Source organism: Rhopalosiphum padi, chromosome 1 (assembly GCF_020882245.1).
Source record: "Rhopalosiphum padi isolate XX-2018 chromosome 1, ASM2088224v1, whole genome shotgun sequence".
Classification (NCBI taxonomy): domain Eukaryota; kingdom Metazoa; phylum Arthropoda; class Insecta; order Hemiptera; family Aphididae; genus Rhopalosiphum; species Rhopalosiphum padi.
In genome coordinates this window covers 65,620,502-65,638,019 of record NC_083597.1, presented here as the reverse complement: position 1 = coordinate 65,638,019, position 17,518 = coordinate 65,620,502, and the positions used below count along the sequence as shown (strand labels likewise).

The window sequence follows — 17,518 nt, the reverse complement described above, 5'->3', positions numbered from 1 at the left end:
AAACAAGACTCACTGTGTTACTGCGTTATGGAGGTTATAGAGACTAGATTATACACATTTACACGACATCGATAGCTAGCGCAATATCGATCATCACTTTTTTGAATTTTCGACTACTTCATACGTGTCGACAGTGACATTGCACGTGTTAAACGGCCTGGTAACAAAACTTACAAAACTCTATAGTAGTATCATTTTTAGACTTTCAGTTTATTTTATTCTGACTTAATTCGTGCCAAAATTACCTTCACTGGTGAGTGATGTAACTGCATGAGATAATAGATAATATAGAAAAACACTATTGTCTATTTAGTATATTATACTACAGAGTGCAGGCCGCAGGATGATCAAGTTGACGTAAGACTCTTATTTTTCAGAAAATATTAACGTTACTAAAATTTTACATCATTTTAAAACGCTACAAAACAACATTTTTGAAAATAAAAATATTTTACTATTTTTTATCATCATACTTGATTTTCTTAAGTTGTTCACTCTTTTTAAAGACAATATACATTTTAAATTTCATTTTCCTATAAACAGACTATTATTCGGAGTATTTTGTTCTATAGAAATTAAATTTTGGACAAGTAGTTTACTAATTAAACTTTAAAAATGTTTAAGTTTAAACGAGTGAAGTATAATAACGAAATACTCCTGTACCGGCCGGCTGTAACAGTACCAGTAGTACCACTATACTCAACTTAAATAAACTTTAAATACTTATAACAGTTGTTCTTTGGAATAAAGTTAAAAATAAAAATGCTCGTTGTTATAGAAAGACAAAAAGTAATAAACCCTGTTAAGGGGTTCAAACCCCGCCCGAAATGTACGATGGCTGGTATGGGCATTGATTTTGATTGTATAATTAATTTGAATTTAAGAATGGACATTTTTTTACCCCCCCCCCCCCTTAAATTAATTTCCATACATACCACAGATTATATAATTATATGATTTTATATCATATATTTTATATATTTATTATTTATATTAGGTATACCTAATGGCTAATATTATGTTGTATTGTTGCTGAATTCTGAGTTATTTGCTAGATTTTTGGATTTTTGTATCTTAGTGAATAGGTATATTACTTAAATCCTAATTCTTAAATCTTATGCAATAGGTATAGATTACATGCATAATAAATAATAATCAATAAAAAATACCGACTACAAATTCTAAATTCTAATACTAAAAAATAGTTACGTTTCAAGGTCGTGAACATTAACTTTCAATTTTTCTACTTCATAAATGTACATTTCAAATAAATATTAAATCTACTAGCTGTAGCAGTGACACAAAAAAAGGTAAACAAGTGCCAAGTAAGACCACTCTTCAATAATACATTATAAGTGTTGAGTGGGTCACTATTATTATATGGGCGATGTGTTAAATTTGAATTCAATGATATATCAATAATCAATATACATATTATACGAAAAACGATTCTAAGCGGAAATGGTCTGTCAGCCTGTAATATTAACAAGTACATTTCGTGATATATTATGTATATATTTATTTTTTTTGTTGATATACCTACCTAGCTATTAAAGCAATTTATTTTACTTTTAGTATTACACTATTACGATAGTTTGATATAATTCTTTCTTGAATAATGTAGTATATAATTATTATAAAAATATACATTTATACCATAATAAATAGTAAAAATAGATTCATAATATAAATAGATATTATCTTTAAAAAAAATCAAAATAGCAATATATCATTGTGTATGGTAAAATTCATAATAATATAGTACCTATTCGTAAGTTTCAAGTGTACACAAATAACTTTTTTAAATTATAACAAAATAAATAAAATCGTTATTTATATTGTTTAAATACAAGTCAATTTTGTCAACATTTGAACTTATGAACTTATTGACTAAAATGTCAATGTAAATCAATGTAATTTTTTAGATTTTATGTTTTCATCAGTATGAACTTCTTATGGGAAATCTCGTATTATATTTTCAAAACATATAAACAAAAAGTTGTTTAAATTTCAAACTACAAGAAGTTAGCAACTTTTTCAAATCAACAATTTGTAGAATAATAATTTTTGGTATAAGTTCTCTTAGAAAAAATAATTTCAAATTTGTAATTAAATTGTTAAATTCAATACTTATGGTATTCATATTATGTACCTATTTGACTATTCACTATTCAGTACTCAAGTTTTGAGTAATATATTATAATTATATACTCATTTAATATAATATGATTTAAGATTTTACATTTAAAAAGTAAACTTATTTAATAAATAATAATTGTATATTTGTATAATAAGTCAGTAATATATAAAATATATAAATGTATGAAAGTTCAATAGGCCACTAGGCCATACTGGTTCTAATTTTCTATACTCTTTGAAGTTAACCTCAATAACAAAAAAATGTACATAATATTGAAATAATAAATATTTGGAAATTAATTTTGAATTTTGATAATAATTTTGAATAGTCGCTGTGTAGTTATGTACCTATTTTTTTTTCATTTACTAATTACTTGTACGATTTAATTTTATTTTATTCATTGTTATGATATTAATTTTATTATGCGATTTGTGGTAATAAGTATCTAGGAGCATACATTTGTTATTAAACTATTTTTGAGATTGTTATTTATCAAATCCATTTTTCAAATTAAAAAAATAAAAATAAAATGGCTATTCCTAATATAGCAGGTAATTCTTAGTTATATATTTACATATTCATCTTTTATGTGTGTATAAATTATTGTAACAATATTATTTTCGTTTATTTTAGTCCGAGGTTCTACAGGTTTGAATCTGTATCAGAGCCAATCACCATATGATCCAGTCTCTAAATTTCCATCGGATGGTTCATCAACATTCAAATTTATGTTGTTCAGTCCAAATGGAAAACATTTTGCTTGGATTAACAATTCCAAGTAAGCTTTAGATTGATATTTTTCTAAAAATGCATTAACCACATATTTTCTTCTGATTTTCTGTAAGGGTTGTAATTGTTAAGACTTCTGATTGGAAGACTGTTGCTGAAGTTGACTATCCAAAAGCTGCGCAGTTAGCATATAGCAGTAAAGGAACTTATTTGATCGTTTATGAGCCGTTTATGAGTAAATAGAAAACTATATATTTATATACAGATTGCTATGTTTTGTGATGATGAGATGTGAGTTTCTCTACTTTTTCAATAGTCCTCCACAAAATAATAAGTATGCTTATTTAAGAGAATGTGAAACCATTAGTCATTATTTCTGTTTATCACACACAGGATATAGCAAATAAAAATTAGTGAAAACATATCATATATGTTGAGATACTTTAACACCTGACATAAAAGAAAAAATTAATATTAATAAAATAGGTACTTTTAAAATCTCTTTCAAATAATATTAAATATATGTTTCCTTATGTTTTCTTTTTTTTTAAATATCAGTCAAATATATTTTATTGATACGATTTCTTATTTATTAATCATTTATATCAATAATAATATAATTGATTTAATATTTTTAGCTACACCAAGTAATCCAAAAGGCAGTCCTAATGTGCACATTTTAAAAACAGCTGATGGTCAACTAGTGAAAAGTTTAGAATACAGGGATTATAAACTTTGGTAAAATATACCACAATAATTTAAAAATATATTTATTTACATATTTATGCAAAATAAATTAGTCTATTATTTGGTATAATATTGTTTTTCTTTATAGGACTCCACAGTGGTCTTCTGATGAAAAAATTTGTGCTCGGTTTTTGAATGGAGATGTATTATTTTATGAAAATTCTAATTTTGATAATATTGTACACAGAATCAAAGGACTTAAACTCAATAATTATTCAATATCTCCGGGAAATCAACCACTTAATATTCTTTGCTTTATTCCAGGTAGTTAAATACAAAGTATTTACCAATAATTATTTTTTATCATTTTTTTATGCAATCAATAAATATTATAAGTTATACAAAAAACTTAACATTAAATTAACCAATACAATCATAGATATTACTTATTAGTCTCATATACACTGAAATAAGATATGTAAGTACTGATTATACTGTTAATTATTTAGTATTATAATATTACAGTCTGAATAATGATATATTGTGGAACAATTAATACATTTTAACCTAAATTGTCTTAATAAAAGACCTGAAACCCAATATTGGAGTAAAATAATTTGAGTTTAAAACTAATAATAATAGGTTGGTTTTTTAATAATTATTAAGTCAATTAATCTATTAAAATGTTATACAATTTAAAACAACACTTAAAATTGTTAATTCTAGATAAAACTGGTCCTTCAAATGGTCGTCTATTTCGATATCCAGATTTTAGCACTATTGTTGCCAATAAAAGTTTTTTCCAGGTATAATAATTATATAATTTTTTAATTTATTATTCATGAAGATAATAATTAAGATCATATTTAATAATAGTTTTATTTATAATTCATAATTTGGTTTGCATAATATATTTAGGCTGATAGAGTAGAAATATTTTGGAACCAGAAAGGAACAGCATCTTTAATGTTAACAAGTACCGATGTAGACAAAACAGGAGCATCATACTATGGTAAACAAGGTCTACATCTAATTACTTCAAAAGGAGACACTTCTCAGGTTATAGTGAGTAAGTAGTTTAATATTTCATTTTTATTGTAATTTTTATGTATTTAAGTATATTTTACATTTCAATATTTTTAAAAATCTATAAATTGTAATTCATTTTTACAATTTAGATAAAGAAGGACCTTTATATAATGCTGCTTGGAGTCCTTCTTCAAACGAGTTCTGTGTTATTTATGGTTTTATGCCATCAAAAGCAACTTTATATAATTTAAAATGTGATGCAGTGATGGAATTTGGGACTGGAACCTTCAACGCAGTTTACTACAATCCATTTGGGAATAATATCCTTTTTATATCAAAATATAATTATTAAATTTTAAAAAAGAATGTTGTTGCACATATTAATTTCTTTAACTTTATAAACACTTCTTCTTTTGGCTGGGTTTGGTAATGTGCAAGGAAATGCAGAATTATGGGATATAAACGGAAAGAAAAAAATTAAAAAAATGGAAATACCAGATACTACATTTCTTCAATGGTCTCCAGATGGTCAACATTTTGTAACAGCTACAACTGCTCCACGGTTAAAAGTAAGTAATGGCTACAAAATTTGGCACTATAGTGGTGCATTACTACATGAAAAACCTTGGGGAAAAGATGAATTATATCAAGTTGTTTGGCAAAATTATCCTCAAGGGACTTTTAAAACACCCAACATCATTTACAAAGCTGTTGAAGGAATTGTTTCTAGTCAACCAATTGGTAAGTTAGTTTAATCATTGTTTTTATATTGATGAATACTTAAATAGTCTAAAGATTTGCATGGGGCTGAGCCGGATTCTATAAAATTCAAGCCAGAACTTTTTTCTAAAAATATTATGAGCTAGGACTGGTTTGGACTTTCCTAAATTCAATCCAAGCTGGTCCAAACTTTTTATTTGTGATTCAGATCTGGGCTAGGCCAAAACTATGAAAAATTAAAAATTCTTACAGGACCTATCTTTTTTTGAAAAACATATTAAATTAGAGATCAAAAACTGAGGTAGTCCCATTTTAGTTAAGAATTAAATAATAATATTAAAAAATAATTACTACTTAATTTAAAAAAAAAGTTATGTCGGGCTATTAAAAAAGATTATTGGACGTCCAGGCACCAGGCAAAAAGTTTTCATCCTTTGCAAACATCAATCTTGTATCTAATTTTGTTTTTCCAATTTGTAGCATCTAAACAAGTTTATCGACCACCACATGTCCGAAACACTGATTTTAAACCCACTAGCTTACACGAAGATTCATTATTGGAAACAAGTATGATTTTATTATCTATGTAATTTAGTAAAAGCACATGGTTTTGTTTTTGTTTTTAATATAGTGACACAAAAATATGAAACAAAGTATTGTTTTATTAAATTTAAAAATTTGTATATTTTAGTTGAATTAAATTATAATTAATTTTATTTCTAAAAAAATAATAATTTGCAAAATCTGTGAAACGTTTGTTAGAAAACCAATCAAAAGCATATTTAAAGATGAAAAAGAAACGTGAAGCTAAAAGACAAGCAAAACAGCAGCAAGATGTTGAAGACTCAAGCAATAATAAACAGAATACTGCAAAAACAACTGAGGAACCCAAAGATAACGAAAAACAATTGAGAATTAAAAAAATTCAATCTGTATGTTTTATAATTGTTATTTAATTATTTGTTAATTATTAAATAATACTTTTGTATTTGTTATCTTACAGGATTTAAAAAGCATCAATCGTTTTAAAACTTTACAATCTTCTGGTAAAGAATTGGATAATAACCAAATGGCAAGATTAAAGCTTGAAACTGGTTTATTGGCTGAACTTAAACAACTACAGTTGTAAAGAAAAATATTATATTTAATAAATAAAAAACAAATGTAATATTGTAATATTTAATTTATTATGATTTTCTACAATATTCTCTCTAATAAGATTTTTTATGATATTATACTGTTGTACAACTGTACTAGTAATGTAGTTCTGTAATATTATAGATTTTCAAAAGAAGGATATAAAAAGGAATTTAAAATAGTAGGTGAAAAAATAGTTATGTGAATGACAATATCTTAGTCTGCTTTTAGGTTAGAAGTGGTTAAAATTTCAAAACTTAAGATTTAAACGAATAATAAAAAATATGAAATTAAAAGTTTAAAAGAAATTTTTTAAAAATTTTGGAATGAAAGTAATTGGAACACAATGTTTCTACACAGCAATTCTAACTAAAATATTATATACTTACTAGCTGATCTTGTAGTGTTGCCCATAACAAATGAAATAATGTCAGTAGATATACCGATATAAGTTATCTTAAACTTCATTAAATAAAAACCAAATATTTTTATCAATCATTTGAATGATTATTTAAACGAATATAAAATGTTGGGCTAAAATTTCAGAGTATGTATGCTCAGTTCAGGCCCGGCTCAAAGAATATGTCGCACCCACGCCTTTGGCGGCATTTGATATTTTTGTATTATAGATTTGATGTAGTATTTACATATAGGGGGTGGCAAGACTCAAGTTTCCTAAGGTGTATTTAAACAGTTGAGCTGGGCCTGGCTAAGTTAAAAAAAAAATCTGACTAAGAAATATTGTTTTCCATTTTTACCTCTTTAATCCTTAACATAACCTAAGGGATGAATTTTGGAAAAACCTTAGTGATTCTCTACATCATAAAACAAAACTACTGACCAAACTTTATACTCGTTGATTCAGTGATCAGGCTAAGCAATGATAAATCTGTTACCTACCCAAATTTAGTTATTATATATATTATAAACTATATTTAACGTTGAAAATAAAATATATTGAAATATTTATATTTTTTATAATATAATTTACAAATATTAATAAATAATATTATTTATATTTCAATAAGTATAATTTTGTAAAAAAAAAAATACAAGCTGGAAGTTGGCTACAGTTTTAAACTTTGTTGGTGGCCGCTAATCACAGATATCCGTACCGCTAATTTAAATATCTGTGACCATAACGAAGTAAAAGCTTATCACTCAATCAATTTTTTATTGATAATATTACGTTGATAGCACAACAGACTAGATTAAATTTCATTTATTCCGAGATAACACGATGAAGAGAAGATTTCTCGTGATATCCGTGATTTCTCTACATTGTGTGAGATAAAAATAACTAGCGAGCACATTTACTTGTTACTCACTTATTAATTTTAAAATTTAAATTAAACTGACGTATAATTGTAGTTATGTATTTTTACTATAAATAAAAATATGAATTTAAAAAATAATTGGATGTTGTCTCAATCATTTTTCAAATGGACCTGGCGCAAACGATATTATTCTTCAACAGTAATGTCATTAAAAGAATCAAATTTAAATGATAATTTAAGTTCTTTCAAAAAATTCAAGTATCCAGAAAGCATGTTTGTGTCCTGTAATGATGTAGCAAGTAAATAGTCAACATATTATAATATAGTAGTAGTTTAATTGATATAATTGTATTATATTTTTATTAAAATTTTAATTTATTGATCGTGAGATGTTGCAAGGAGAAGGAAATTATTTATATAAATTTATATATTTCTAATGTTTTTATTATTTATTTTATAAATATGTTTAGAAGATATATCAGACACAATATCTGTACATTTGACCAAAAATTACGGTAATAAACAAATTGAAATAATTGAAGCCAACCCTGGTCCCTGCTTAATTACACAAAATTTATTGAAAAAAACCAATTACAATATATGTGTATATGAAAATAGTTATAATGTATTTAAAGAATTCTTAATGGTTAGTATTACATTTTATTTTACCATGAGAAAGCATTATTAGGTACCTATGTTATGTATTAAAAAATGTTAATATATTATTTTAATTATAGACAGTTCATTCAATTTATGGTGACAGAATTAAAATTAACCCTGGGAATTTTCTCTTGCTGTGGAAATTTGGATATCAAGATAGAATAGATCGAGGAGACAGAGTATCAAAATTTCTATCAAGTGTTGGTATACCACAGCAACCATGGAACCAAGAAAGTATGTATTTTTTATTATTTTTTTTGTTTATAAATTATTAAAAACATTGAATTAAAAATAATTAATATTTATAGGTCCATCACTTAAAATAATTGCCTCATTACCAAATAAGAAGTTTTTAAATTATTTGATTTATAGTTTTATATTTCAAACTGGATTGATGGTTTATGGTCGACCAGAATTTTATTTTTTACTTTCACCATCAGTATTTAAGGTAAGATATGTATTTTTTTTTTTTTTAATTGATGATTCAACATAACATAAAACTTATATGATTAAACAATATATATTAAAATACGAGAAAAATATTAAATCAATATAGATACGTTTTGAAATTATGTTTTGGAATAGTTTTAATCTATCGAGCCGTATTCTTTCGTATAGTTTTGATAGTGATGGAAGAAGGTTCATTGGTCTGTAGTTTGTGTGAGATGATGATAGTATGTTTTCAAGATGAGGGATAAATGCTAATACATACAACTGAGTTTATGGTATCCCAACAATTGGGCGCTGAGACAATTGAGCGTTATAATATTACACTGAACTGAGTAAAAGTTCATAAAAGTTCACTGTATTAAGTGCAGAACTGCAGTACATGAAATGACAAAATTAGAAATGAATTTGTTCGTAGTTTCTGAGAACACCTATTTAACTCGTCAGATAATCTGTGAACAATTTCATTCAAGATCAACAGAACAGTTTTAAAAGGCATTGCTCAAAATATTTAATATTTTAACTTGACTCATAATGTATGCGTACTTTTATATTTTTTTAAATTATTACCTAACCTTTTTAGGTTTATATTGCGCTCAATTATCGTGAATCCGAATTATTTAAGATAGCGGTTTAGGTATGAAGTTTTTTAATAATTATTTGTAATAAGATCGTGGTTTGTACTTTTTTTTTATTTGCTAGTTTGATTATTATTTGTTGTATTTCCATGGGAGATGTAAGAGTAATTCTGCCATTTGGTTCATTGGTAGTTTCTTTTAATGTTATATTAGCATACTTAATGTGTGGTTCATTGTATTCATTATCTTCTCCTACACGGAGGTGAAGTAAGATATGAAATGGTTAATGAAGACTTTTTTGGATTGCTCGTTTTTCAAAGGGTTGATTATGTTATTTTGTTTTAATAATTGTTTAGTTGGTAGTCAAAATAGCTAGAAAATAGTAAAAATAGCATTGTAATATTTACATATAATTTTATTTTTAGAGGTATTCCAGTAAACCAATTATTGATAAAAAATATTATAAAACACAAACAATTCTTTTTCAAACTATCTTTGATATAGAATTAATAAAAACTTATCCAAGGAAAGCATTTTATCCTGCACACATTTCAAAATCTGCATGTAAAAATGTGCGTTTTAAAGAGGTTAGTTAAAAAAAAATAAAAACTATTATTATGTATTATAATAATTTTCATTTTGTTTTATTTTTAGTTAAAAGAAGCAGATGATAAGTATATGGTCTTAGCAAAAGTGGTAGGCCGTCGAGATATTTTAAATCATGAAGGCTTAACAGAAGATTTATTAAAACCATATTGGTACTTTGTCAAGCATCATACACTAAGCCGTAAGAATTTTGTAATACCAATGTTAGAGTAAGTGTTAACAATATATTGTTATTTTATTTGTATTATAATTGTTGATTATTTTTTACTTTAAGGCAATGGATTCCTGGTTGTGGACCTCATTTTATTGCTCAAGGATACACAATATTTACACAGTTTGGTGATCTTACACCTCCTCAAATTTTACGCTTATTCTTAAAATTTATTAGTTTGCCAGAGTATAATGATTCACCATTTATAAATTCAATGGAAAGTAGAATTGCTAAATTATTACCTTCATTACAAATCACGTCTGAAGACTCTATTATTGAACAATCTGAAAATAACTCTTCTATAGACTTTGAAGAGTTTAATAACAAGGAAAATTAATTTATAAGTAAATAAGACTGAATTTAAAATTATAATATTAATATTATGAATTATTATATATTTGTCAGATCGTGTATTTTATTATATTTGTATTGATTTGTATTAAATTAGTAACATTATAAATGTATTTAATGATGTGTTTTAAACTTTGATGTACAAGGGGTGTACTTTTTAATAAAACCTATGATCAGAATTACAATTGCTATACATTTAAATAATTATCTAAATATAGATTATATTTAGATTAAATTATAGTGATTTATGATATTTTAAACTTTTAAAGTAATACATACTCTAAAAGAACTGCTTTTGTTGATTTAATTAATGTTTGTATTGAGTAATATTAATTTCTACTTATTTCATAAAAATAAACTTAAGTAATTTTAAGTAACTTTCAAAATTGAATAGATAATCTTACTCTCATGTGGATATTTGGTGATAACTGCATTTGTTAAAAGAGTTAATTATGTGTTTATTATGAATTTTACTAAAAATTATTAATCATGCAAAGAAGTATAAACTATATTGAATATAAATTATTCAGTTCAGTATTTCATTTAATGTATTAATTGCTGCTTTATATTGTTTAATGATCGGGTAAACGTATGCACATTTTCTTTATTCAACATTATGAGGGTATCCAATCTATCTTTAAAAGCAGCACGCTCTTCTTCAACCAGTTCTAGTCTGAATATTATAAAATAGTATTCATTATAATTTTTATTATTATTAATGTATACTACATAGTATTACTTATTCTGTAATTCTACTAATTTTTCATTTGGATTTAATTCGTGTTTGAAGTGGTATGAAATACTATTTGATCTTTGCTTAAATAATGTAGATGAACTCAAGTATCCCATCTTTGATTCAAATTTTTGTAATTTTTGTTTTTCCGTTAAGTATTTATTCTGTTAAATTATTCTATTAGTATAATAAAATATTTAATTCTGATAAACTTACTTTAAAATTAACAGCATCTAAAACATGTTCACAAATTTTATTATGAGCTATGCTTAATAGATCCACAAGTTGTTGGTTTTCAAATCCATTTAATTTCTATTTAATAAAACTATATTATAACCTTATAATGATTTTATTCATTTGGTATTAGTTTTTACCTTAATAAAAATTTCTTTAGGATCTGTAAAATCTATTGAACACATATTATGATCTCTGTAAAATTGTAATTTAGTATTTGTTACTTAATGCATTACCTACCATATATATACTTGTATGTTAGGTGTCTGCAGAAACAGGGTACCTACACTTTATCACTCATTATCATTAAATACTGTAAATATTTTTCAATTTTATTTGCGGGACATTATACTAGATTAATGGACCATACATTTTTATCTATGACGATTTTTAACTCATATATTCTGAACATGCGCTACACTTCATTTTTTTTTCGAATTAATGAATTTTGTTCAAAAAATTTTGACGTATTAATTTGTATTCTAAACCCAAAATCGGAAAAATTAAAGCTAGGTATAATTTAAAAAAAAAATTTTATTTGTACGTATTTTTTTGTTTTAAACACCATATTATTATAGGTATAATATACATTTACCTATTATTAAAGTAATAAATTATTTAATAATGAAGTTGTGTTGCACATGCGCGATTTGCAGAATATAAAAAAAAATTTAATTCATAGAAATGTATGATCCATTAGCATAGTTTAATATCCCGCAAACAAAATTGAAAAATATTTACTGGATAATGACTCAAATGAATGATAAGGTGTACCTACCCTGTTTCCGCACAGACATGCGGCATTATTAGTACCTATTATTACTTACTTGGTTATGTCATTATTCTTAAGTACTTTGGATTCTAAATGAGATATTTTCATATCTCTATCATTTAAATCAAATGCTTGTTGTTCAATAACTTTTACTGCCTGTAATAAATTTTATTTTGTTTTTATAATCATATTAACTCATTATTTATATTTAAACAAACTTTATCATATTTTGACTGTAATAATGTAGTTGATTCTTCGAGTTTTATTACAGAATCTTTAGTTTTAAACCGTTGCATGTTGTTATTACTTAACTCTGCCTATAGAATATGTAGAACAAATGGTAATGACTAATGAATATGTATGAGAATTATAATATTATGTTAACACTTTAACAGTACTTTTAATTGATTAATAAGTTGATTATCTGATTCAGACTTTGATAATAGTTTTTCAATTTGTATTCTTAAAACAGTAATTTCCACATCCAATGCTTTACTACGACTTTTCCAAATTTCCACTGATTTAGTCAATTCAATTACCTTTGATTGAGCATCCTTTAATACTTGGTCACTAATTGCTTTATGTGCTTTTTCCAATTTTCTTGTGTTAACTAAAGATATATAATTGTTAGAACCGATTTATAAAAAGTATTCCTTATTGTTAAACATTTTTGTTTGAATTATGTTATTAATTCATTCAAGCCATTCAGGGACACTTATATAGGATTTATTTTTGTATCACTTACCTAATTATTTAAAATTTTGATATTATGTAGTGGATTTATGTAAGATTGGTAAATGATTCTTTGAAATCAATTAAAATGTTATAGTCTATATTTTTAAATAGCTAACATTAAGTACTAGGTGATTCTTTTATTGAACACTAATTTTTTTGAAATTAACGTTTTTGAAAAAAAATTGTTTGCATAATTTTTATTGGAAATAAAATGGACATTTTTTTTTTAAAAAAACATGTATTTTTGATACTTTTTAACTTTTTTATAACAATTAACAACATACATTTTGAATTTCATATTCTGATTCAGAATATTTTTCAAAGTATTTCGATACATAAAAATCGAAATTCGGACGAGTTTTTTATAGTGAGTTATATTTAAGTATTTAAAGTTTAAGTATGAAACTTAGCATAGAATTGAAACAAGTATGCCGACTTCAACGAAATTATTTGTTCGTGGAATTGTTGTGTTCGATCATTAAATAACAATTATAAACGTCTATTGAAAATAAAGGGGCTCTTCTGCAGAATCTACGACATGGTCTTACAATCCATGTATTCTCAACAAATTCGAACAAACTCGAAAGCAATAATGTCAACATACAATAATATTTATTGCGAGTCTGCGTTTTTACCACTATAATTTGACATGACACCTAAATACTTAGATATAAGCATATAACTCATATATTGTCCGAATATCAATCTGTATACATAGAAATAGGTACTCCAAAATGAAAATTAAATATATGTGTTTGCATTTTAAAAAGCAAAAAAATATAAAAAAAACATTGTTTTCTTTTGATTGGAAATTATGTAAAAAATATATTTTAAAAAACAATACATTTTGAAATAATGAATGTTGCATGAAAAAAAAATCGCCCTGTAGGTTAGTATTTTATTTAGTAAACTTCTGTTCTATTTATTAATTATTTTTATTATGTATAAAAAAGTACTATAATTTAAAATTTCTATAAATACAAAATACCAAAATTCAAGAGCTATATCTTTATTCGGGCCTATGCAATTCAAATCTGGGGTTGTGCAAAACTATCTCAAATATGTACTCTGCAAGCCTTCCAATCCATCACTCTCCGCATCATCTCTTCTCCACCATATCCACTGACCACTTTCACACTTCATCATAATGACTTTAAAATAGAACCATTATAAAAAACCTTATATTAAATTGAACATTAATTAAAACGGCGTAAGTCATAAAATATTGAAAATTGAGATAATGCGTCATGTGTGAAAATTAAATTTATACATAGGTATTAGGTATGTAATGTTAAGATGGTGGGGCCAAATAATAAACAATAAAATTAATTTATTTCAAGTAATCGACTACTCCCTTTTGTCCTATCATTAAAAAAAAAAATTAAAATTAAATTTTTTATTGCTATAACTTTTTTAATATGCGGTAGGTAATATTTTAATTATACCTATAATTGTAATTGGGACCTATATTCTATAACGCGTTGGTATTTGTGAATAAACATATATCTAGTAGAACCTGTAGTAATTCAGGCATTCAGCCGCGCATTTACACCACGGAAACGGAGAATATTGTAGAAATGACGTAAGTCAAGGAACTTTATATGCACCTCCCCTAGGCTAAGACATGTTTTTTTTTGAAATTGTGTATCTCGTCGAGTTCTTTCTATTAGACCTCTCGATTTATCCATCACATAAAACTGATATACCAGTGGTATTGTAAAAACAGTTTTTTATTGTTTCCTTCGAATTATTTTTTATTGACTTACGTTGTTTCTTAAATACCTATATAGTTCAATTAGAGACTCACTCTAATTCTCTATAATTGCTGAACTTCTATCCAACTTACTCACTGGAAATCCTTCATAACTACTATCAAGAGGAAATAGAGTCAACATTTATAAAATATTTTTACGGCCAACTAACAATTTATAAATCATTTGCAAAAAAAAAAAATTAACATTGGGTTTTAACTTTTTAACTCTGAATGGCTTCTCTCCTCGTGCACATCATTGTTGTGTATTCATTTCATTTTCTAATTTGCTTATTAAAAATTTTAGCATAGATTGTAAATATTCTTATAAATAAAAATAAAAAAGATTCAAGAGCTGAGCAGAATATATAACTGAACAAAATATCAATACTAATCTAATAATACCTATTGATAGTGCATTTTATGAATATATATTATATCAGAACTATAATAATACCAGTTGAATTATGCAGTTCTTTGGTTTTTGAATCACTTTGTTTCGCTTGCAGCTCGTTCACTTTCTGCTGCAACACCAAAATTTTTTGCGCACGTCCTATGTAATTTGAAGATCCAGTGCCCATTAAAACTGTTTGCATCACTGCTGGATCTCCGATTTCATTAGACAAAGCCTATATTACGGATTATTAATACTGTTTATAATTAGATTCCCATTTAAATGCATTCTTACATTTTGAGTTATTTTCAAATCATTTTTCAACTGCATTATTTGATTTCGATAATTAAAAGTCTTTTTATTCAATAAATTATACTTATCAGTCAACTGTTTTATTTCTGAGGAATCTTTGTTTTCTAGAATGTTAATTAAAAATATTAATAAATATTAGTATATATTATATTATCCAATATCCACTAACAGAATATACTTGTATAATCATCAAATGCTGATGATTTGATTATTTGTAATTCTGACATAAGCTCGTTTACCTTCTCTGTTAATTGTAATATTTTTTTATTTGCAAAATCTGGTATGTTATTATTGTTATTACAATTACATTTTAAACTATCGTTCTTTATAATATTTTTATTTTCAATTATTGATAATAAACGGTCGTTTTCTTCTTCTAAACTCTATTTAAATATATATAAAAAAATGTGTTTAAGATAATTGTAACTACTTTACCTTACTTTTATTTTATGTAAAAAATGCTTATTGGTATATTGAATACTTGTCTTGTCTACAGATTTAGAAAATGGTGAAATTGTCATCTATAGAATATAATAAACAGTATACATTTTTTGTCCTTTCTTTTATTATTATGAAACTTACATCTTCATCTTGAGTCTTGTTATAAATTGTACAAATACTCGATTCATCATTTTCATCCATTGACTTGTTGACATTGTCTACAACAGACTGAGTAAAATACTTTTTAATAGTATCCATAAATGCAAAAGCACTCTCACATATACCTAATCCGTAAGTATATTTATTGTGTTTCTCAAAGATTAATTTATTAAATAAACATTTAAGTATTATAGTTTCTAGGTGACAACTAAAAAAAAATATACTAAAGATTTTATTATTTTATGTACCTACCGATTCAAGTATTCATTTTGTTTTATATGTTGTTTTTATTGTAATATTTATAAATTTCGCCCACAATGGTTAATTGTGTTATCTAAATACAGTACGTATTAGTATAAGTACTAGCCACTATAGGTATTATAAACTGGTGTAAAAACAAATTATTTAGAATCAAGCATTCATTTTTCAAGCTTTTTGTCCCATAAAATTGTTATATTATTTTGTTAATTTTTAGTCAATAAATAATATTAGTTAATCTAAAGTATACATAATAATAACTTCATACGATTGAATAATAACTTAATTAATTAAATTAATATTATATTTTATTTTAAAATAATGTTTACATAGAATTATAGAAAAACAATAAGTTTTAATAATGTGACTATATGTAAACCTTGAACCCAATTACAACTAGATACTTTAATACCGCAGTAGATTAGTGATACTAAAAAATCCACATCATGGACTTAGAACTTAGTCCCCATTCATTTAGTAAATAGTAATAAAATTAGAATGTATCATAAATTATATGACATAAAGCCTACTCATTAATAATAATGCAAATAAATATTTTATATGATTATGTTATTCATATCCAACTAATTAGTAAAATCCATTATGAAAAAATAGATATTATGCTTTGATGCAGTTACATCAGTCTAGCAACGTGTATAGAGGAGAGGGATTACCATATATAATTATACATATATATTATGGAGCTGAAACATAATATTAAAATGATTTCTTGTGTCAGCTCAGTTTGGTGTTATCCTGATTTCTAAAATATCCTCCATATTATCCAGACCATCTAATAACATTTTGTTGTAAGTATTTTATATAAGAATATTCTATAAAGAAAAAAGGGAAAAGTAGGTGATCGCTCAACTGTACAGTTAAGTGTCGAATATACTCTTGTCATTGTGACATTGTGTAAGTCAAACATTTTTTAAATAACAACGAGATTACATTTATGAATTATGATTTATGATAATTAGAGAACGAATTTTATTGTAACAAAAAAATCAATATATGTATATCAGAACTTAGAAGGAGTGTATTCAATTTCTAGAGATCCTTGTTGAATTTTTCCTATTAAAATATCTCTGTCAAAAATTACATATCTTGTTATTTTAGATGAAGCAGATGATGTTAAATGTCAGCAAAAGTCAATGA

The 17,518-nt window shown here is 25.2% G+C and overlaps 3 protein-coding genes across 3 annotated transcripts; 2 read left to right on the top strand and 1 right to left on the bottom strand.

Moving 5' to 3' along the window:
* The first annotated feature begins 2,451 nt into the window (after window positions 1-2,451).
* LOC132917260 (eukaryotic translation initiation factor 2A) lies at window positions 2,452-6,481 on the top strand. The gene is made up of 12 exons (XM_060977909.1): window positions 2,452-2,691; window positions 2,774-2,918; window positions 2,986-3,104; window positions 3,508-3,607; window positions 3,705-3,880; window positions 4,283-4,362; window positions 4,475-4,625; window positions 4,735-4,905; window positions 4,991-5,326; window positions 5,786-5,872; window positions 6,068-6,237; window positions 6,309-6,481. The coding sequence occupies exons 1-12, from the start codon at window positions 2,670-2,672 to the stop codon at window positions 6,432-6,434; spliced, it is 1,683 nt and encodes a 560-aa protein (XP_060833892.1). The 5' UTR covers window positions 2,452-2,669; the 3' UTR covers window positions 6,435-6,481.
* Window positions 6,482-7,680: 1,199 nt separating this feature from the next.
* LOC132917873 (dimethyladenosine transferase 2, mitochondrial) lies at window positions 7,681-10,757 on the top strand. The gene is made up of 7 exons (XM_060978847.1): window positions 7,681-8,018; window positions 8,190-8,365; window positions 8,457-8,613; window positions 8,688-8,827; window positions 9,830-9,991; window positions 10,059-10,219; window positions 10,285-10,757. The coding sequence occupies exons 1-7, from the start codon at window positions 7,841-7,843 to the stop codon at window positions 10,556-10,558; spliced, it is 1,248 nt and encodes a 415-aa protein (XP_060834830.1). The 5' UTR covers window positions 7,681-7,840; the 3' UTR covers window positions 10,559-10,757.
* A 258-nt stretch (window positions 10,758-11,015) lies between these two features.
* LOC132917872 (DNA repair protein RAD50-like) lies at window positions 11,016-16,201 on the bottom strand. The gene is made up of 12 exons (XM_060978846.1): window positions 16,085-16,201; window positions 15,943-16,023; window positions 15,681-15,885; window positions 15,485-15,606; window positions 15,254-15,425; window positions 12,710-12,921; window positions 12,530-12,628; window positions 12,367-12,467; window positions 11,680-11,734; window positions 11,522-11,617; window positions 11,312-11,469; window positions 11,016-11,245 (listed from the first exon to the last, which is right to left on the bottom strand). The coding sequence occupies exons 1-12, from the start codon at window positions 16,199-16,201 to the stop codon at window positions 11,116-11,118; spliced, it is 1,548 nt and encodes a 515-aa protein (XP_060834829.1). The 3' UTR covers window positions 11,016-11,115.
* Between the last annotated feature and the right edge of the window lie 1,317 nt (window positions 16,202-17,518).

Excerpts from the sequence above, each read along its gene's own strand:
- LOC132917260 (XM_060977909.1), top strand. The coding sequence starts at position 2,670 with ATGGCTATTCCTAATATAGCAG. Across the intron at positions 3,105-3,507 it reads CGTTTATGAGCCGTTTATGA|CTACACCAAGTAATCCAAAA; the intron begins GTAAATAGAAAA and ends TAATATTTTTAG. Across the intron at positions 5,327-5,785 it reads TGTTTCTAGTCAACCAATTG|CATCTAAACAAGTTTATCGA; the intron begins GTAAGTTAGTTT and ends TCCAATTTGTAG.
- LOC132917873 (XM_060978847.1), top strand. The coding sequence starts at position 7,841 with ATGAATTTAAAAAATAATTGGATGTTGTCTCAATCATTTTTCAAATGG. Across the intron at positions 8,366-8,456 it reads TATTTAAAGAATTCTTAATG|ACAGTTCATTCAATTTATGG; the intron begins GTTAGTATTACA and ends TTTTAATTATAG. Across the intron at positions 9,992-10,058 it reads AAAATGTGCGTTTTAAAGAG|TTAAAAGAAGCAGATGATAA; the intron begins GTTAGTTAAAAA and ends TTTTATTTTTAG.
- LOC132917872 (XM_060978846.1), bottom strand. The coding sequence starts at position 16,201 with ATGGATACTATTAAAAAGTATTTTACTCAGTCTGTTGTAGACAATGTC. Across the intron at positions 12,629-12,709 it reads AACTTATTAATCAATTAAAA|GCAGAGTTAAGTAATAACAA; the intron begins GTACTGTTAAAG and ends CATATTCTATAG. Across the intron at positions 11,735-12,366 it reads AAGAATAATGACATAACCAA|AGATCATAATATGTGTTCAA; the intron begins GTAAGTAATAAT and ends ACAATTTTACAG.